Source organism: Pangasianodon hypophthalmus, chromosome 15, assembly GCF_027358585.1.
Source record: "Pangasianodon hypophthalmus isolate fPanHyp1 chromosome 15, fPanHyp1.pri, whole genome shotgun sequence".
Classification (NCBI taxonomy): Eukaryota; Metazoa; Chordata; class Actinopteri; order Siluriformes; family Pangasiidae; genus Pangasianodon; species Pangasianodon hypophthalmus.
In genome coordinates this window covers 23,667,347-23,689,020 of record NC_069724.1, presented here as the reverse complement: position 1 = coordinate 23,689,020, position 21,674 = coordinate 23,667,347, and the positions used below count along the sequence as shown (strand labels likewise).

The 21,674-nt window shown below is 39.1% G+C and overlaps 1 protein-coding gene across 5 annotated transcripts in view; it reads left to right on the top strand.

Annotated features, from left to right (window-relative positions):
* Positions 1-21,674, top strand: part of ptpn13 (protein tyrosine phosphatase non-receptor type 13) — a 68,815-nt gene that overhangs the window by 40,163 nt on the left and 6,978 nt on the right. For 2 of the 5 annotated variants that reach the window (XM_034311093.2, XM_034311090.2), the window contains exons 11-36: positions 290-364; positions 494-668; positions 1,658-1,808; positions 2,838-2,976; positions 3,155-3,307; positions 5,349-5,531; positions 5,766-5,928; positions 6,195-6,513; positions 6,802-6,902; positions 7,069-7,128; positions 7,584-7,673; positions 8,112-8,219; positions 8,703-8,834; positions 9,289-9,608; positions 11,142-11,261; positions 13,688-13,781; positions 14,153-14,238; positions 14,985-15,138; positions 15,392-15,606; positions 16,032-16,130; positions 17,197-17,510; positions 19,075-19,225; positions 19,344-19,499; positions 19,706-19,877; positions 20,751-20,961; positions 21,451-21,539. In XM_034311093.2, the coding sequence (XP_034166984.2) occupies positions 290-364; positions 494-668; positions 1,658-1,808; positions 2,838-2,976; positions 3,155-3,307; positions 5,349-5,531; positions 5,766-5,928; positions 6,195-6,513; positions 6,802-6,902; positions 7,069-7,128; positions 7,584-7,673; positions 8,112-8,219; positions 8,703-8,834; positions 9,289-9,608; positions 11,142-11,261; positions 13,688-13,781; positions 14,153-14,238; positions 14,985-15,138; positions 15,392-15,606; positions 16,032-16,130; positions 17,197-17,510; positions 19,075-19,225; positions 19,344-19,499; positions 19,706-19,877; positions 20,751-20,961; positions 21,451-21,539 (4,030 nt within the window). Of the gene's footprint in view, positions 1-289; positions 365-493; positions 669-1,657; positions 1,809-2,837; positions 2,977-3,154; positions 3,308-5,348; positions 5,532-5,765; positions 5,929-6,194; positions 6,514-6,801; positions 6,903-7,068; positions 7,129-7,583; positions 7,674-8,111; positions 8,220-8,702; positions 8,835-9,288; positions 9,609-11,141; positions 11,277-13,687; positions 13,782-14,152; positions 14,239-14,984; positions 15,139-15,391; positions 15,607-16,031; positions 16,131-17,196; positions 17,511-19,074; positions 19,226-19,343; positions 19,500-19,705; positions 19,878-20,750; positions 20,962-21,450; positions 21,540-21,674 lie in introns of all 5 variants that reach the window. The other 3 variants (XM_034311091.2, XM_034311089.2, XM_034311092.2) reach the window with 2 other exon arrangements.

Here is a 21,674-nt window from a genome sequence, read left to right as displayed (position 1 = left end):
TTATAAACACATTTACATTTTTGTTTCTTTTCATACATTTTTTTTCTTTATTCATTTTTTTTTTTAGATGTAATTACTATTAAATGTAGGTGCTGAGCAATAAATCAACCATAAAATTCTTACCCACATTCTTATTATATAGCATTAATTATGTTTCATAGTTTTTTTTTCAGTTCACTTAAGAGTATGTGTGTGTGTGTGTGTGTGTGTGTGAGAGAGAGAGTAAGGTTGGTCTGATTTTATTTTATTATTTAAATTCCTGTATTATCCTCTGTCTCTGTGTCTGTAGAATTTTTTCGGTCCTGAGTTTGCGAAGATGTCCACTGAGCCGTGCGTGGTTCTGAACGTTCCCTCTTCCATAATGGTAAGACACAGAAATTTGCATATATTTGAATGTGCCGCCTTTAGGATGTTGATCTTATTGGTGGAGAGGTTATTGGTCCTCCCACTGAGTGTAATGTGCATATGTGTGTGTGTGTGTGTGTGTGTGTAGAATAAGCGCGGGAAGGTGGAGGAGAGCCAGCGGAAGGTATTTGTGGTGCTGCTGAACGGTCAGAAGCTGGAGGTGAGCTGTGACGTGAAGGCCGTGTGTAAGGACGTGTTGGACATGGTGATCGCACACGTGGGTCTGGTGGAGCATCACCTCTTTGGCCTGGCTTACCTTAAAGGTGAGACATCACATGCTCTGTGTGTGTGTGTGTGTGTGTGTGTTTGTGTGTTTGCCTTTATTCTGAATCCCTTGCAAGCGATTTAAAATGAAATTGTTTGACATTGCTGTTGGTTTAAGGGAATAATATATTTTAAACATTTTAAAAATACATTTAGTGCTTTCCAAGGTGAACTACAGAGACATGGGAATGATTTGTTCACTCTTGGATCCACTTGATTTGATCACATTGTTAATTATTATGTTAATAATAATTCCTAATGGATTTGTGTTTGCATCAGGATCACCATAGTCTTCTGTTAAAGCCAGATACGCATGCACTCCTTTAAACGCGCTACATTAGAGTAGGGAAATATCGTGACCTGCCTTACTTGGAATAAATTGAGAAATATTTCATTTTTTTAATCGCTCGATGCTGTTTTCTTGAGACGATATAACAGATAGAAGCGACTACACTTTCATCTCCATCAAGATTTCATGATTACGCCTCCTTCTCCGTGTAAACCAGTTTTGCGTGGTCTTCATTTGCATATTAGACCCTGACTGGCTCTTAGATTTTATGACACATCAACACTTTCCTGTTTCTGACACTAATTTGGATTTTCTGATCAGATATTCATTTCCTGTTTTCTTTCAAATTAAAGCAAAACACTTTGACCAGTCAGTCAATTTCCCCAAAAGGTTTTAAACCTAAACACATGTTATAAAGTTGAATGTAATTTGAACTGAACTTCATATGCATGATGCAGATTAGGGCTGGGCAATATGATCATGTAATATCATGGTAAATGACATCACAGTTACAAACTCTGGTCAGATGACAATTCAACACCATTTTTTTAATGCAGCGCTTCACTAAGAGTTTGTTAGTGAAACTATACATTATAAATATATATATATATATATATATATATATATATATATATATACACACACACATAACAGCATGGTGTGTTAGCTCTGGCTTTATTTTCGGGGTTGTTTTTCTAGATGACGAGTTCTTCTTCATCGACTCTGACGCCAGAATCTCGAAGGTGGCTCCAGATGGCTGGAAAGACGATCCAAAAAAAAGGAAAACAGAAATCAACTTCACTTTATTCCTTCGCATCAAGTTCTTCCACGATGATGTCAGCTTCATCCAGTAGGTCACCAGGATGCTTTTGGTCGGGAGTTTTTAGACAAAGTGTTCACTCTTGTGTTTATGACTACAGGATTTTCTCATGTTTGTCTTGGCTTTAGCGGAGACTGAATCAGAGTTTAAGTTTTATGCAGAATATTTTGACAATTCAGTTCAGTTTTATTTGTATAGCACTTTTAACAACGGACATTGTCACAAAGCAGCTTTACAGAAATATATAAACTCAGTATATACATTTTAAATTTATGAATTTATCCCTAATGAGTGAGCCAGAGGTGACGGTGGTGAGGAAAAACTCCCTGAGGCGATATGAGGAAGAAACCTTGAGAGGAACCAGACTCAAAATCAAACCCATCCTCATCTGGGTGACGCCGGATAGTGCGATTAGAAATCATTCCCTTCTGTAACTGTGTACTACATGGTCAAATAGTGCAGTTATGTAACCAGGAAATTCATTATAAGGTAATGGCTGCCGAGTGTCCTTTAATGTAATATTAATGTAAAGGGTCTGGGACAGCGATTGTAGAGTTGCACAACACACAAAGCCTGTATCCTGGCTGACCCTGCACTCTGACCCCAGCTTCCTAGCATGCTGGGATATGCGAAAACGGCATTTCATTGGCTCTGTACTTGTACTCTGCACAATGACAAAAAAGATGCATCTAATCTAATCTAGTAAAAGAAACTTTTTAAAATATCTTTAAATATTTCATAAAGATAAAAAGAACATTAAGCATTAAAAATATAATGATAGTAATCAACTAAGCCTATTGCTTTATTTTATTTTATTTAGTTAGAGATGGTCTGCGGTCCATCACTGTGGATTTTTTTTCTGCAATAATGCACGTTTGGATTCCTCTGATCAAAATTATTGGCATCCAGCCCCAGTTCTGAGTGCTTCATGAGCTGAACATTTTATATTTTTCCTGTTTTGATTTTTTTAAATTTATTTTTTCTTATTTTTAAAGCTTGCTTATATCTTTCCATTTCTTTTCCACTTACCCTGACTACTACTTGTTTGGTTTTCCTAAGGCACCCCATGACCAAGCACCAGTACTACTTGCAGTTGCGGAAGGATATTTTGGAGGAGCGAATGCGTTGCAGCATGGAGAACGCGATGATTTTGGCCTCCCTGGCGCTGCAGGCTGAGATCGGCGACTATCAGCCCGAGGTAAAAAACAAAATTGAAGTGATTGACAATCTGATGTACTGTGGCACACACAAGTATTCACCCTCTTGAATTTTTCCACATTTGGTCATGTTAAAACCTGGAACTTAATTGGGATTCAGGAATATCAGACTTTTATTTAAAGGGAATAAATCACGCTTGTCTTCACGGTTTCTCTCAGCTCCATGGAAAGACGTATTTCAGGACGGAGCATTACCTTCCTGCTAATATTATGGAGAAGCTGGACCAAAGCTCCATGAAAGAGGAACTCTCCAAACTGCACAGCAACTACTACGGAGCCAAAGAGGACGAAGCCGAGTTCGAGTTCCTTAAGGTGTGTGTGTGTGTGTGTGTGTGTGTGTGTGTGTGTGTGTCCGTGTCCTTCCTCAAGGGCTGCTTGTGTCCCTCAGGAAACTGTATTAGGTTCAGTTCTGTTAATGTTCTATATTAATATTTATCCCACACCAGATGTTGATTAATTTTCAGTAACAGCTGTTCTGACAGTAGTGAAGCTACAAATCACAGGTATATATTAATGCGCTTGTTCTAATACATTTTTGTTTCTATAGTAACAGCTCATTGACATAAACTGAACCTAATAATAAAAATGTTTATCTTATTTACTGCAGAAAAACGTGTGTAATCATTGATATGGTGAAGTTTACTTCACCTTTATGGAAGGAGTCTCCAGTGTCAGGGTTTTGTAACAATCAGTAGTTTTCTGGCATCTTCAGGACGGAGGTCTTTGCAGTTTCTCTGTAACATGACAAGTGAGATTGTACATTAAATGCAACTAAAAATGGATAAAAAGTATGACATGTCGTTCATAATTTAAAAATTGTAACTATCGAAAACTTGTTGTTGTATAAGAGGAATAAAACACTTTAGGGTATGCGGTTATAGGAAAATAATCAACTTCAGTGTTGGAACAGTATCTCTGCTTTATCACATCACACCATTGTTGATTATTTTCCTATAACAGCATGCCACCGAGTGTTTTAATCCTTACATGCGCCACATGTTATCTGCGTGGAGCGCATTATCTCTGATTATCTCTGATGCTGCACATTAACTCTTAGGCCAGAATGGGCCGCATTGCTTTTGTACGTAATGTGTCACATAAAATAAGTTGCGGTTCGTAAGAAATTGTGCTGACTCACTTTTTTAGACGATTTCATCGAGTTCAGTCTGTGCTTCCGTGAGAGTTTTAATGATTGAAAACATAGCAGCTGTTTTTTCTGACAGTGGTAAAACCCAGATCTTTCCATTTGGGCCAGTTTGGGCTTTACGTGTATTTTTTTAGGCAGAACATTTGGATCAGCCGGATTTCTGTGTGCCAGTGAAACGGGAAGAACACAACGCTGTGGTTGTCTGGGTTTTTTTTTTTTCCTTTCCTACTAGAAGCACGTCTCAGCCATCTTGGGCTGAGAGTGTACAGAGTACTTAATCTTTATTACCGTCTGTTCACTTCTTCCGGATTAAAGACTTAAAAATATCAGTGTTAAAATAAAGCATGTACATGAGCATATATGTTACACATTTATTTATTTTTTATTTTTATAGATTTTTTCCCTCCTTTTTGGTGTTAAATCGTCTGTTTTGTAGACATTCCCCCCCCCCTTCAGTCTTGAATCATTTGTTTCATCATATATTTTTGGCGTATCACCCAGCCTCACACAACACATTTTGAACATGTATGTAAATGCATTATATGGATTAACGTTGGGAATTGCTTTGGTCTAGAGAAATTTAAGAATTTCAGTCCAATTTGCTGTCATGTGTTAATCGTGGTTTACATTTAGAGTGCCCTCTTGTGGCAGTGCGCATACATACACCACCATCATTCTGCAGATGTTTTCTGTGTGATTTAATTGAACATTGAGACTCTGAGCAATGCTACATCATTATGTTTAATCTGTTTTTATTAATTGGAATTTCCTTGCACATCATTTTTAAGGTTCATATTCTGGTGTTAGTTATTTCTAACTTTAAAGTCAGGGTGATCTCGTATTATGGGATTGGATAGGATGGAATGGGATGGAATGGAATGAGATGAGATGTGATGGGATGAGGTGTGATGGGATGGATAGACTGGGATGGGATGACGTGATGGGACGGGGTGTGATGAGATGGGATGGGATGAGATAAGGTTTGATGGATTGGGATGGGATGGGGTGTGATGAGATGGGATGGATTGGGATGGGATGACATGATGGGATGAGGTGTGATGAGATGGGATGGGATGAGATAAGGTGTGATGGATTGGGATGGGACGGGGTGTGATGAGATGGGATGGATTGGGATGGGATGACATGATGGGATGGGATGAGATGAGATGTAATGTGATGTGGTGGGTTTTTGTCTTGGTGCTGTAGGTGAGTCAGCGGCTGACGGAGTATGGCGTTCACTTCCACCGCGTGCTGCCTGAGAAAAGATCTCAGACAGGAATCCAGATGGGCGTCTGCTCCAAAGGCATCCAGATCTTCGAGGTGCTGAACGGAAACCGAACCCCGGCGCTGAGGTTCCCCTGGAGAGAGACCAAGAAGAGCTCCTTCACCGTAAGAGCTGCATGTTACACACAACATATAAACATGTATCTTATGTATATTACATCATCACATATGTTACGTGCTCCTGAACTCACAAATGCCAAAAGAAAGAAAGAAAGAAAGGATATTGGCATTCAGTAATTGTTCACAAATAGCCAAATAGTTCGGCTACTGAATAACAAAAAAACAAACACGTTATACAGAAACCTGTAGATGGGGTGTGTGTGTGTGTGTGTGTTCCAGAAAAAGAAGATTTGTCTGCAGAACTCATCAGATGGGATCAAACACGTGTTCCAGACAGACAGTCAGAAGACGTGTCAGTATCTGCTCCAGCTGTGCTTAGAGCAGTACAAATTCCACCAGCAGATGAAAACACGGCAGAGCAACCAGGAGCAGCAGGAGCTCGGTACAACACAGTCACTCATCACCGCCGTCACTCGTCACCGCCGTCACTCGTCACCGCCGTCACTTGTCCCTGCAGTCACTCGTCCCCCGCGCAGTCACTCGTCCCCCGCGCAGTCACTCGTCACTCATCATTTGTATTGCTCTGTAAAATAGAAATAAATAAATAATAAAAATTAGATTGAAAACTAACAAAGAGCAAAGAGTAACAAAGAGCTTTCAGCAAAGCATGAATAAAAAATTCTTTTTTTCCACTTTCTCTTTATGTAGAAAACTCTCCTCTGAACATGCTGCAGTACCCTGTGGGTCCTGAAAGCCTGGGCCGGGCCGTTAGCTTAGCCAGCCTAGCAGCTAGCGCTACAATGAGCACCCGCTCCAACCCAGACAGCCTGAAGAGGATGTCGAGCTCAGAGGAACGAGCTTTTCCTGCCTTCAGCACAAACTCCAGCTCCAGGATGAAGAGCCGCTCTCATCACAACCTGGGCGAGCTGCCCGAGTCTCCCGAGCACCGGGGGGCACCGTTCACCTCCGTACACCACCGCGCTAGCTCCGATACCGACTCCATCACTGTTCATGGACAGCAGGAGAGGTGGGGAAACGCACGAAAACACTAATATCAAATAACAAAACAATCATAATTTTAAAAAATGGGACAGCAATGGAGCAATAATAATAATAAAACTATTATAATTAATTTTGAAGCTTACGTATAAGTTACTATATTTATTATTACATATAAATTATTATTATTATTAATTGTTGATTTTCATCTCACGATTTGTAAATCACTCCAAATGAATGAAAAAATGATACCGAACAGGAATTTTTTTTAAAAAAACCTCTCTCCTCTTTTCGTCGTTTCCCGCATTGCTTTCAGGTCCATGAGCCACCCTGACACTCCGAACTGGAGCTCGAAAAACCTAACGAAGGATTCAGACACGTCGTCCTGTGAGGAGAGCGGAGCGCCGTATGTCGAAGGTCAGCAGCCTGAAATATTTGAGTTTAAATAAAGTGTGTAAAGTAGCAACCTTTTGTACCTGGTGCTGTCACTGTATATCATTATATATTCTGTAATTGGAAACAGGAAAGGAAATGTGTTCCTCAAGCTCTGTATGTGTGTGTGTGTGTGTGTGTGTGTATTCAGGTGTTAGCATGCATGGCTCGGACTTATCTTCTACCCCAGTCTCATCAGTAGGAATTACTGGTAAGATTCAATGCCATTTATTGTTGTTAATCACGTTCTTTGCGAGTTGTGCTAATGTGAATGTCGTCGCTAATCACTTTATTCGATTTTAAAACTAAAGAGTAGTTATTAGAATATGAATATTTACACACATGTAAATATGGCTAAGCAAACCATCACTGAGTGTATGCGTGTGAGTGTGTGTTTATATTTCTGTTTTATGAGGATGTAACTCGTCCCTACACGCCCACTGCTGTAATAAATGCCAATAAAAATTTTCCATGTTCTCCACATGCTTTAATCTAAATAATTTAATCTAATCTAAATATTGTGTCTGTGCATGTGTAATTTCTGTGGCTTTGTATGTAATCTCTGTGTTTGTGTCTATAATTTCTGTGTTTTTTTTTAAAGTTCATATACTCACTGAATATATTTTCACTGAAATATAGATCACTGAAACATTTTTTTCTCTACAGATTCCCTGAAGAAAAAGTTGGACATGTTGCCTTCCCCTGAGCGTGAAAATAAAAGCGTCAGTCTGAAGAAGGACGTGAAGTATGGCCTGGGTGAGTTACACACACACACACACACACACACACACACACACACACACACACACACATAAAGGAATAAATGGGAAGGTGATATAAAACATGTGAATAATGTATACTGACTCTAGGATGGAATGAGGTGTGGTCTCTGTGTCTGTCAGTCACAGGGAAAGAGGCGTGGCCTCTGCGCCTGACAGAGCTAAATAATAGCTGTTTTACTTAGCAAAGATGATGTCATCGAGCTATCATGGACCCGCTGTTGTCTTTATCCAGACACTGAATTTTCCATAAGCAAAATAAATAGCGTTTTTTTTTTTTAATTTCTGCTATAGCATATGTGCACAGTCAAAATTTGCATAATGAGAGAATTAAACCCTGGAGATGTGACAGCTATGTGTGTGTGTGTGTGGGTGGGTGTGTGTGTGTGTGGGTGGGTGTGTGTACATACTCCAGGCTTTCAGATCAGTGGAGGAGAGAGTGCAGGCCGGATGGATCTGGGCACCATCATCAGCTCCATCACTCCAGGGGGACCTGCTGACGTCGATGGACGCCTGAAACCAGGTGTGTGTTTGTTTATGAGCGGACGATATGAAATATCAGATCACTGTGCTTAAAATCTGTTTCACTTCACTTCTATACACATCACTGCAGTCTGACTGCACACAAACGTCACACAACCTGCTAAACACACATTTACTGCGCTCTGATGTCCAAAATCTCTGAAGTTTAAGGAACCGGGGAAAAAAAAACAATTCCACTTTTTTCCTCTTCAGTATCTGCATTACAATTTTAGACCAGTCACTTCTAAAACATTTTCCTCACTGTATCCAAAAGATCTTTGTATAAAAAAATGTATCTAACACAGCATGCAGTACCAGCTTTGACCACAAGAGGAAGGTTGTGGAGATAACTGGTATGAATTTAGCATGTTATAGCAGCTAACTTAAAAAAATAATAATACTAATCTGATGTGGAAAATTCATAGTAACATTCTGCTAATGATTTAAGTATCATCTTTCACTGTTGTGTGTGTCGTGGCTGCAGGTGACCGGCTGCTCAAAGTGAACAATGTCAGTGTTGAAGGTCTTTCTCACGAGGAAACTGTGGAGATCTTGCAGAGCTCTCCAGATGATGTCACACTGCTGGTGTCACAGCCTAAAGAGCCACTGTTTGCAGGTACTTCCTTACTTCATAACCTCCCTGTCAAAATATACAAAATATACATTTTTAACATTTTAACACAAGATGATTTGCCCAAATGGGTGCATATACAGGGAAAAGAGTATGGGTGTTAAAGCAGAGCCTTGTGGAACACCAGATTTTATCATACTACCTATTAAAGAGATGAAAATATGAAAAAAATTGTTTTGATGAGCTAAAATGGATCAATTAAAATAAACATGACGATGAAAATGAACATTTACATTGTATGATATTTAGTGTCCTTCATCTTTTTAGAAAATTTGAGGCCAGTACCATCGAAAACAGTAACGACGATGCTTCATAGCGTGTTTTTTTAAATTTTTTTTTTTTTCGATCAGTTGGTGATGTGGTTGGTCGTAATGTCCATGGCAGGTTTAGACACGATGCTGCTTTTCTGATCTGAACATCAAACCCGTCTGTCTCATAGACTCTCCTTCAGATCTCTCCCACTACAAAGACAAGTCGAGACAGGAAGTAGACGTGGATTCTTCCTCCGAGGAACTGGCTCATACCTTCCCTCCTTTCTTCGGTAAGAACGTAGCAGGAAGCTTCCCACAGACACAACTCAACGGCGTGCACCAGAAAGATGAAAGCGGGGCTGACTCCACCCCTCCAGCGCTGCCCCCCAAAACCAGGAAACCCAAAGGTCCTGAGGCCCCGAAAGAGCCGGAGATCTCGGACAGAGGCGACTCGGACATGGACGAGGACACACACTCGAGTAACCAGGACAAGCAAAAGTCTATGAAGGTAGTGTCTGAGATCATAGTGATTTGATTTGTTTTAGAGCTTAGCGTGAATGATTTACTGTTTGTTTTAGAAAGATGATTATCTTCTGTTTGTATTTTGTATTTCATATTTTCAATAAATGCTCGATTACTTGAAACGATGTGAAGGATGAGTCTGAGGAAATTAAATGGACATGTTTATTAGTTAATCTAATTTTAGAAAGTATTTTTACTTTGCTGACATACTTTATTTTTATGGTCCTTCATGTTCTCGGTTTTAATGGATTAAATGTAAGGCATTGCAGGTAAAAAGAAAAGTACTAAGACAGAAGAACTCAGTTATACTGTCAGTATCATTTAGTTAACCTGCCTTGGTAGGTTTTTTAATTTTACAATAAATAAAGCACATAGATATCATCACACACTTACCTTTTTAAAAGAATAGTTGAGCTAAAAGTTTGTGATTTTACCCCTAAGGCCAATCAGCTGAGCCATGTTTGCTGTCTGACATTTACATCTTTAGAGTTACACTCAAGCTATAAGGCTAATGTAGCTAATAAGTAATGGAAGCTTGTAGCCGCCACGTTATCATCGTGCAATCTGCAACAGCTTTGTGGACTTGTTCCGTCTCTCAAATGGAGAACCACTTGTGATGGTTTCTGACTCTAACACTAATTCTAACACTGTTGCTAGGCGATTGGGAAATATGGAAACAGAGCATCTGTTGTCTTTTATATAGACAGAGTGAAAGAAACGAGGCAAAGTTGTCTGGAGTATGAGCATTTTTGTCAGATGTGTTAAATTCCTAAGCAAAAACACCAACATTGCTGCATGACAATAATGGAAAAATGAAAAATGGGGGGAAAAAAGAATGTCGTAGAGGTAAAAACAGCAGTAGCCAAATAACTTTTTTTTTCAATTTACTCACTCCACACCAGCAATCATATTCTGTCAAGAGGCGTGGCCTAAAGTTGGGAGTTCCAATTAAATTTATATATTTATTTTAAATAAGGGTTTATTTTGCTATTTGTTTTAAACCTGTTATGTGCAGATTTTACAGGTTTTACTAAAGTGAGTGGGTGATTTAAGTATACAGTTAGCACAGTGCTAAACTGGTGGCTATAAGTTTCTCTTAATTGTTAGCTACTTTAGCTTTGTAGCTCTGGTGTGAAACAAAAGAAGCAAAACATATGATGTTAAACATGCCTTCTTTAATTAACTACAATTGTACAAAACTGGCCAAACTGTTCTAGTAATACTTATGAAGAAAAGTCAACCAGTAATTTAAACTCTTGTGTAGCACACATACATTTAATATAAATGTTATTCTGGGATTTCCATAAAAATTTCACCTCCACAACTCTCGGCTAACTGCCTGTTTTGACCTTGAATTGCATTTTGAATGTGGATGCAATCTGTGAACGCATGATGCTGACCTGCGCAAAGCTTGAGACCCTTCACCCTGTAACCTCTGACCTCTCTCGACCCCTGCATGCCCTTCCCCCAGGCTGTGGCCTTACGTGTGTGTATTTACGCAGCTCTTCTCTGTTTGCAGGACGTCTCCGTCATGGACGGATTAAGTGGTAGTGGCCCAGCAGTCAATAGTCTCCAGCCCGGAGATCTATTTGACGTTGAGCTGTCCAAAATAGACAGCAGTCTGGGCATTAGTGTCACGGTACTGTTCGGAAAGGTTTTCACTCTTTCTTGATTTCTTCCTTTTTCCCCTTTTTTGTTTACTTATTGCTGTGTGTGTGTTTTGTTGCTGTGTTTCCCCTCCTCCGTAGCCGGTGCTGCTTTTTTGAAGCTCCTCGCTTGGCTTCAGTTTTGGGGAAAGTAGTGGCTCTCTTGGCATTTGCATGCAGGTTTTTACAAGCATTTTGAAATGAACTCCTCCATCTCGCTTTGCGAACGGTAAAACCGAAACACATTACAAACACGGTAGCAGCACGACTGGGGCAAATCAGATCCTTAACATTTACCGCCAACTCTTATTTAATACACCTGGCTCTAATATTCAGGCTCTGATTTTATCCCGAACAATAGATTTCACATCTAGCTAGTGCTTTTAGCCATTTTGGGAAATGTTCCAAACACTACAACTCACTGATTTGGTTCTAACAAGAATTTTTTTTTTTCTCCCCCCAAATGCTAGTATGGAACCGTGTATTACCCGTAATGCACTACTGCTGTTAAATGAAATTCCTGAATTTGTGCTTTCAACATTGGAAACACACAATATGCTTGTTTAAAATGACGAGAACAGGGAAACATGGACACCAAGCATAAGCTGGCTAATGACTGAGGCACAATGTTTAGGTAGCGACAAGTAACGGTTGTCATTTATATGCATAGTAAAGCCCAAGTAACTGTAGAAATTAGGTTGTCAAGAATATCAACATTTGCCTCAGATGTGTTGTTAAATTACTAAGAAAATATACCATATGACTAAAATTACACAGTAACTGCATGATAACTGATCTGTGTTATAAAGTAAAATGTGGACACAGAGCATAAGCTAGCTAATGACTGAGGCATGATATTTAGCTAGCTAGCAAAAAGCCATTGTCTTTTATATAAAAAATAAAGAGAACGTAACAGTGGAAACTAGACAAATTTGTCAGGAACATCAACATTTCACACAGATGTGGTGTTGAATTACTAAGAAAAGGCATAGTATGAGTAAAATTACACCGTAATTACATGGTAAATACACTAGCACTGACAGCTAACTTGTGTCTGTTTTAAAGTCACACTGTTGCTTGGCAACTGGGAAATATGAGCATACAACACAGGCTAGCTAATGACTCTGAGGAATGTAGAAAGGAGGCAAAGTTGTCAAGAATATCAATGTTTTCCTTAGATGTGTTGTTAAATTACTGAGAAAACATTGTGTATGACTAAAATTACACAGTAAATACACTTAGCAACAAACTTGCTAGTTAACAAATAGCCATTGTTAGTTTTTTATATGGACAGTAAAGGCAGAGTGAAAGTGGAAACAAGACAGAGTTATCAAGAATATCAACATTTCCCTCAGATGTATTGTTAAATTATGAAAGAAAAAAAAACATTTTGTATGAATAATACTATAGAGTAATTACACTTAGCAATGACAGCTAACTGCAAATGGCTTTGTGGCTTCCATTAGATTCCTGATTCATGTTTTCATTATTTTCCGTGTGTGTTTGTGTGTTTTTGTAAGTAAATAAAACATAAAGGCAGCATAAAGTTAGTCATCGCAATGACCCAGATTTGTTTAGCATCCTTGTGCCCTCAGTCAGGTTTTAGCTGAGTGTGTTTAGGAGAAATGCCACTTCTTATGAACCGCTAATTAGTTGATGAGCTAGCAAACAAGCACAACACACCAACACACCCAACTCTATCCTTTCTACTAAGTCATCTTTTTCATATCAAACAACAGTTTATAAGCATTATTTGCTTTTAAGAGTAAATTCTACCAAGAACTCGTCTATCAGACATTAGCATTTGGGATGCAGTTCTTGATTAGCTCTTGATTATCAGGTGTGTTGAATAAGGATTGGACCTGAAATGTGAACGATGTGAAGGTGTTTATCCTGAAGCTGCATCACAGCCCATGTCTGATAGATTACACGACATTATTTTTAAAAATAATAAATAAAAAAAAAAAAGGTATTGCTAAGTGATAGTGGTGTTGGATTGCATTAGAAGTTCACTGTCTCGGCTTGCTGCAGTGTGATTTCTGTCTCGGAGTGACTTTTACGTGCTTTGCATTACCCTTCAATCTAAATCAATCCTGATAGTAATCATGATTTACTGTTCATTCTGAGAGCAATAAACATCCTACAATATTCACAAATTAATAAACGAGCTGGTTTTACTTGGCATTGATTAGAGCTTGGTCCACGTAATGACTGAATCTATATAATTGCATTATTTTTTCAGTACACCACTTTGGTTTAATGTGTAATGAAGCCACACTATAACAGCTGCCCAGTAGAAACAGCTCAAATACAATCAGACCCTGTATCAGAAACCTAGCAAAACCCTCCTAGACTAGATTAGAGTGTGAGACGTAGCCATCATGCAGAAGTGTGTTAACGGCTGTGTTGCGTGACGCAGGGCGGCTCCAATACGTCAGTCAGGCACGGCGGGATCTACGTCAAAGGGATCGTCCCTAAAGGTGCAGCCGAGCTGGATGGGAGGATCAAGAAAGGTAAAGAATTACATTTAGCGTTAGTATTTAAAGTAATTGCAATTGCAGCCCATCTTTTTTTCACTTCTTATCCAGAATTCACACCTGATACATAACATAAACCTACGAACATTGAACCTGTACACTCAATTCACATACAAGTTCCACCCTTTATTCAGTTTTGCATATAAGACTGCGATGTTTGCTTTGTTTGCAGATTGATTTTAGTATATTCGAACAGAATTTAAAAAAAAAACATGGCAGATTGTGATTGTGAAAAACTGTGAAGGGAGATACTGAGTAAAAATGTGAGGGGTGGGTGTGTGTGTGTGTGTGTGTGTGTGTGTGTGTGTGTGTGTGTGTGTGTGTGTGTGTGTGTGTGTGTGGTTCAGGAGACCGTGTGGTGGCTGTGAATGGGAAAAGTCTGGAAGGAGCCACTCATAAGGAGGCGGTGGAGGCTCTGAGAGACACAGGACAGGTGAGGAGCACTAAAGAATCAGCTGCTTTCACTAGCTCTGTAAGAAATAACACACTCCAGACTGTGCTGTTATCCAAAAATAATGTGTAATATAGTGTTGCTCATCAGTCTTGGATTATGTGGAGTGTTCTCCGTACGAGTCCCTGTGTATGAGCTGTTACTATAGAAACAGTAAGATATTAGAAGGAGCACATTAATATTAACCTATTGTTCATGTTGTAGCAGGAACTAGCTGTGCCTTTATATGAAAAATAATGCACACCTTCTGACCAATCAGATTCGTGCATTCAAATACGCTGTGGTATAAAGTGATATATCTGTCCGTCCACCATATTGGAAGCGTTGAGATATAATTGTAAGCAGTCTTTTGAGAGGTTAATCCTGATACAATCAGAGTAATGTATTACAGCATTTGCTTTGTTATGGATAATAATGACAGCAGTGATACTGAAAACCCCACAATGAGGCATCTAACATTTTTGTGACCAGCTCTCCTGTTTACTGTTGCAGAAATATTGCACAGTTTCTGTATCGTTTTAGCAAGCTGTCAGTCTTTAAATGCTGCAAAGACGTAGATTAGACTATTCCCTATACTTCGTTTTTCTAACACCCATGTTTCCCTCTTTCTTTCTTTCTTTCTTTCTTTCTCTTTTTTAAATCTTTCTTTCTTTGTCTATTTATCTATTTATCATGTCTCTCTCTCTCCCTCTCCCTCTCAAATCCCCCCCCTCTTCGCTCTCTTTCAGGTGGTCCATCTGTTGTTGGAGAGAGGACAGCTCCCGGAGGACAGAGTTCACGCTCCTCTCACCCCTCAGGGCACTTCAATGGTCCGAGACACCAGACCTCAACTTCGGAGTGCGGTGAGAAAACCCCAGGCAGAGTACAGCTTCATCACACCAGGTACAGTGTTTATTTTAGTGTATTTGTGTGTGGCTTTGTGTGTATTTTGCTGAATTAGCAACTTGATTGTCACTTTATTTAGCTAATGTATTAATCAGTAGTCTATCTCTGAATGGCTGTTGCTATGCTTACGTCTTGGTGTGGCTTATCTCAGTCTCGGTGGTTTAAATCAAATTCATATTAATAGAATTTATTTTTGAATGTCGAACACCCCCACTTCTCACCACCTTGTGTATGTATCTTCCTCCTGTAGATAACGTGTTTGAGGTGAGCTTGCTGAAGAACACCTCTGGTCTCGGGTTCAGCTTCAGCCGTGAGGAGAATGTTCCGGATGAGCCGCTCGGTACCAGCATGGTCCGGGTCAAGAAGCTGTTCCCCGGCCAGCCGGCTGCCGAGAGCGGTCTGATCCGAGTGGGCGACGTCATCCTGCGTGTCAATCAAACGTCACTCAAAGGGCTGACGCAGCACGTACGTTATGCCGTATTTAACACATCCTCGTCAGCTTCTTCTCTCCGTTACCACAGAGTTTAAATAGCATCATCATCTTAAAGATGTAACAAAAAACTTTATTTAATAAAGTTTGTTTGATAATTGAATCGAGGCAACATGACTGTAGAATTCTAGAGCAAAACTTTCCCAGAATGCATTGTGATGAAGTGGTGTGGTGTGATGAAGTGTAGTTACTGTTATGACCACAAATGGTTAATGAGTTAGTTTGACCACTAGGTGGCACTACACCAGAATACATTTTAATGTAGTAAAAAAAACACATTATCTATCAGGGCATGACCACAGATGTAACTTCACCACTTTGTTCTGTTATCGAGTTAGCAACCTGGATTGCCTCAACATTCAATATCTCTATCTAACACGAATGTCTCTGTGTGTTTCAGGAGGTGATCTCGGCTTTAAGAGGGACGGGTCAGGACGTGACGTTGCTGCTGTGCAGACCTGAAGCAGGAGTTCTTCCTGACATGGATTCCTCTAACCAAGTACACAAAATGGCATCCTTATTCACTGGATTTATTATTAAAATGAATTTGGTCTAATGTGGAACATTATAAATCAGACTGTCCTGTTGGTTTTACAGATCCATACTAATATATAACCTTGCTTGTTTTTCCTCATTTTATAAGTCGCTTTGGATAAAAGCGTCTGCTAAATGAATAAATGTAAATATAATAACCCATTTACGCCTTGGATTAACATGCACTTTTCATAGTCTGAATGTGACTGGATAAAATTTGACATTCACTGAGCCTCATTTATCAACTTTTAGTGAAGTTGTGTGTAAATGTTTTCAGCCAACTAAAAATTCATACTCACATATGTTGATAAAAGCCAATCGGCCGTACATGACCAAGCCACGCCATTTAGCCCTGCTCACAAACTCCATAAAAGAGTTGAAGACAATGACGAGACGACTAAATGGTGAAATAGCGCCTCCTAAGAGCGGCATGCGCTTAATCATCTAGTAATGCAGCTCTGCTGCAGCATTTCTGCTAACATAGACATACACTCATTTTGCCTCCTTGTATAGGGTGCCATTACTTTTGTTCTAATTGCATAGCTAGTCATAATCGCTTTCTTCCAAGTCATTAATATGAATAATATGATTGCATTTTGCAATAAGTTTATTAAATTCCTGCATGCAATAAATAAATAGCTGAATAAATAAGCGATTTAAACTCGACAGCATAAATCCATATCTAAAATCGCTGTAGTTTATCGATAATTATACGATTCGAAGCTGATCAGTCAAGGTTCACATTAGTGAACTCAGGAGTGAAAAGTAGGATACTAACTAACTAAATGTTCATGAACACGACATTTTTCTTATGTGTGAATGCTCCTGTGAACAAGTTACAAAAATAATTATTCGTGAATTGATGCATGAGGCCCATTCAAGGTGAAAATGGGACCTAAAAGAAAGAATGTTCTCACCTTATCAGTTGCAAAGGATGGAATCTTGTTGAGAAAAATATCATTTGGTAATTGATAGTATTTATTTTGACAGTGGATTTGATCATGTTTAATGTTTCATGTTTCATCCCCCAGACCTCCACCCCGTCCCCCCGTAAGGAACCTCCTCCGAAGCCAAAACTTGCCCCGAAACCGGCGCCTCCCCCTCAGGAGGAGAAAGCGAATCCTTTGGGCATCGTGGAACAGGCTCTGGAGAGGATGCTGATGAAGTCGCCAAGCCGCAGAGACAGCTACAGTGACAGCACTGATGAGGAGGGAGAGGAGGAGGAGGGGGAGGAGGGCTTCAGTCCTGCAGGTCAGAGCGAGCCCGCCTGGGAGATGGACGACACCATCCGCTCGGCCTACGTCAGCACCAGCCAGTCCGCCGACAGGCCCGAGACCAGCAGGAGGTCAGGGACCGGTTTCGTTCAGGAAAATTTGTCTTGAGAAACATTTGAGGGAGTTGAAAAAAAAAAATGAAAGAAAGATCAATCGGAAACGGAATTATACATAACTGTGTTTATGCTTAAGTTAATATTTATATATTAAATATAAGTGTTTGAGTAATTAAGCCATAAAGGAAGTTAGTGAACCAGTAGGTAGAAGCAAAAGAAGTTTAAAAAAAAAAAGTAAATTAATGTTAGCACATTATTAATTATTACGTTAAGTAGTATGTTAAAAGTAAGTTTGTAAGTTGTAAGTAACATGGTTAGTAAATTAATAAAATAGCTAGTTAGTAAGTTGGTAAATTAGTATGTTAGTATGCATGCAAGTAAATATTAGTAACTCATACGTTTTAGTAACTAGTAAGTTAGTAAAGTAAATTGGATAGAAAATGATCAAGTTTGTAATTTAATACATTAATAATTCCGTATGTTAGTAATTATGCAGATAAATTAGTAAGTTGGTATATTAGTACATTGTTAAGTACATAAGTTAGCAAATTTATAAGTTTACTAGTTGTCGGTTAGTAAATTTGTTAGGTTAGCACATTACTAAGTTATGTAGTAAGTTTGCAAGTAAGTTAGTAAGTTGCATAGAAAATTATCTAGTTAGTAATTTAGCTAGTTAGTAAAGTAGTAAATTAATATATTCAGTATGTATATTAGTAATTGTGAAAGTAAATTAGTAAGTTGGTACATTCATTTTTTAGTAAGTACATAGATTAGTAAATTTGTAAGTTAGTTAGTAAGTGAGTAAATATGTTAAGTTAGTTCATCAGTAAGTTCAGTAAAAAGTAAGTCAGTAAATTAGTAACTTGGTATTATATCAGTTTACAAATCTAATAAAAAATAAGTTATCAAGTTAGAAAGTTGCACAGAATCTGTAAGTCACTAAGAAAGTTAGTAGGTTATCAATTACTGTCTGAGTTAGTTAAGTAATTATTACCAACCTTTTTTAGTTTTTTGTTCTTGTTATGTTGTATTATTGACCCCTTCCTCTAACTGTAAGCTTTGCACTTTAGAACGTTCTCTGTTAATATGCTCTTTTTTCAAAAACACACTTGTAAACATATATACAAGTGAAATGATATTAGATAACATTTATACACCTTCTGTAAAATAATTTAGATGTAAAAAAAAAAAAAAAGTGACTCATACATTGGCACAGTGGCACCAGCAGGACCTGATGATCCTTATAACTGTTTTTAAAGAGGAGGTTTTTTTTTTTAGAAAACTTTGTTGTTGACGCTTGTATGTGGTGCGATTAGAGCTGTGGATGAGGAAGTGCACTAATTTAATAACAGATAATAAGTTGAGAAGTAGATATTATGCATGCTGAAATGTGCTATAACTCATTCTGTTAGCTCCTGTTTTTCTTTTCTTTTTGACTTGCAGTGGAATAGAAAAACTGATGCATTGAAGGCATCTTAAAACTATTAATTCAGTTTGTGTTTCCTGTATTGGCACGACTGTCTCAAATACAAAATGATCCCCCTCTCTCTCTCTCTCTCCCTCCCTGCCTCCCTCTCAGGCCTCCTCCCTCGTCCCCTCTTCTCTCATCTCCAGCTCTTCCTGAAGCAGGCCTCCTAAACCCCAGTTCTCACCCTTTGCCCCCTGCTCTTCCCACCCCCCTCAACCTCACACTTCCAGAGCAAAGTCCAGACACAGATGACTACCTGCCTGTAAGCTCCCCATCAGCTTCTTGTCTTAATATCTAATGATGCAGAATGTGTTTTCAAGCTTCAGCGTTTATCGTCCAGGAGAAAGATCACTGATTGGTTAATTGTGTCACTGATGTAGGAAGTGGAGCTCAAGATCTCTCTGGTGAAGTCAGAAAAAGGAAGCTTGGGCTTCACGCTGACTAAAGGAAATGACCACAACTGCTACATCCATGACATCATCCAAGACCCCGCTAAAGGCGACGGCAGACTTCGGCCTGGCGATCGCATGATAATGGTAAGCGCGGTAAACAAATGAAAATGCTGAGCAGAAATTAGAGACACAAGAACACGTCTTCTAGGATGATAACCTGTTCAGTTTAATCTTGGACAGCATGTAAAGAGTAATCTTTGACTTCATTGACGAAAAGTGCAGACGTTGTACCATTTTGCCGATCTGATCCTTCCATGCTTTTCCTCTCCTCCTTCTGTCTGTCTGTGCAGGTGAATAACACTGATGTTTCTGGTATGAGTCACACCGAGGTGGTAAACCTCGTCCGAGCCGCACCGCGAGTGGTCGATCTGGTCGTGGGACGAGTCCTGGAACCCCCTAAACCACCAATAGATGCCCACCTTCTGCCTGACATCACCTTCCAGTGCCCCACTGACTCGCTGGGTAAAAATACCAATTACACATTTAAACAAATTCGTTACTTATTAATTACCACAATTCCTAGACAAATTGTGTTAAAAGTACAAAATGCTAACCAATCAGAATCCAGAATTCATTGGTTGTGTGGTATAAAGTATGTTTATCATTATAAGCACTCAGCACTATCTTATCATTTAATTTAATATAAATAAAACCATTCTGAATTCTATAATTTAGTGACTTCTGTTTGACAGGAAACGTGTAAATACTTCGTATGTCAGCGGAAAGTTGACACTAATACTGGTGTAGCACACATACCATACAAATACTAAAAAAAATGGACGTATTAGTTACTAAGAAACATGTTTTATATATTCTAACATATGTTGTGGAAGGATCTGCTGTCTGAGTGTAAAAAAAATGCATCTTATAGCCCAGGAAATTGAGTTGATTGCTACACAAACTTACATGAGGTGTAACATATCTATGTGGGATGTAAAGTTTGTGAGAGAGGTGAGAATAACTTGGATTAGATTTTTTTAACCTATTCTCTTTGTGCGAGTCTGTTTGAGGTGAATATTTACACACACACACACACACACACACACACACACACACAGAGATCACTATCAGCATAAACAAAACACACCTTTTCACGCTAAGAGGAGATTATAGGATCTGAGACAACAGGCAAGGACACGCAAGGGATTCGGGTTTCAGTGTTTACACAGTCAGGCCGAAACAGAGGACAGGAAAAGGAGAGAAGGTCCATCTCTCTCTCTCTCTCTCTCTCTCTCTCTCTCTCTCTCTCTCTCTCTCTGCTGTGCAGCTGTTCTTTCAGTAGAAGTTTTAAGTATTAGTAAGTGTTAAGTTCTGTTCTGTGGAACCTTGGCGCAGGTCTGGTGCTGGATGGAGGTAAGGACAGCGAGTTTGGTGTCCTCTATGTGAAGGACATCGTCCCAGGATCGATGGCCGCCACAGAAGGAACTCTAAGAAAACTGGACCTCATTCACTACATTAACGGAGCACCGACAAACGAGCTGATGCTCGGCGAGAGCCGCCGACTTCTGCAGCTCAAACCGCAAGAGCTTACTCTCAAAGCCACCAGGTGAGACACACACACACACACTTAAAAATGAATTCAAATGTTAATTAATTGCATAGATTTTTTTTTCCCACAATTTCATTTCCACAATGGCTTCCTGGTGTGTGATGTAATAGTGCATTAAATGGCCAGTAGAACATCCAGAGGAAAAAATGCAGCTTCAATTAAATTTAAGTTATATAGAATAATACCTATTCCATAAACAACACACGTTTACTTTTAGCACTTTTGCTATGTGAAAAATATTCAGAAACACATTCTGAATAACGTTTCTGAATATAACATTAGACTGTGGATTATTTGTGTTCAAGTAAGTAAATATTGTATATGTGAATAGTATGTAAATAGTGAAAGTTGTTCAGCTCTCACTCACTCACACACACACACACACACACACACACACACACACACACACACACACCTATGCACCTTGATAGCCATATTCACAAGTGACTTGTGTTTCTGTGGGTCATGTGACTGTGTGTGATACAGGGACGGGAAACCTGTGTGTCCAAAGAAGGAGAGAATCTCGATCCTGAACAACAACGTCAGCTCAAAAACCAACACATCGAGTATGAACGGTGAGAACAGAGTTTACTCCGACACTTCCACCCCCGTTAACTTTGTTTTGCTAAATCCTTATAATTTAACAAGCATTTATTAAAAGTTTGAAACATTTATTTTGCAGATATCATATTTACAGTATCTAAATATAA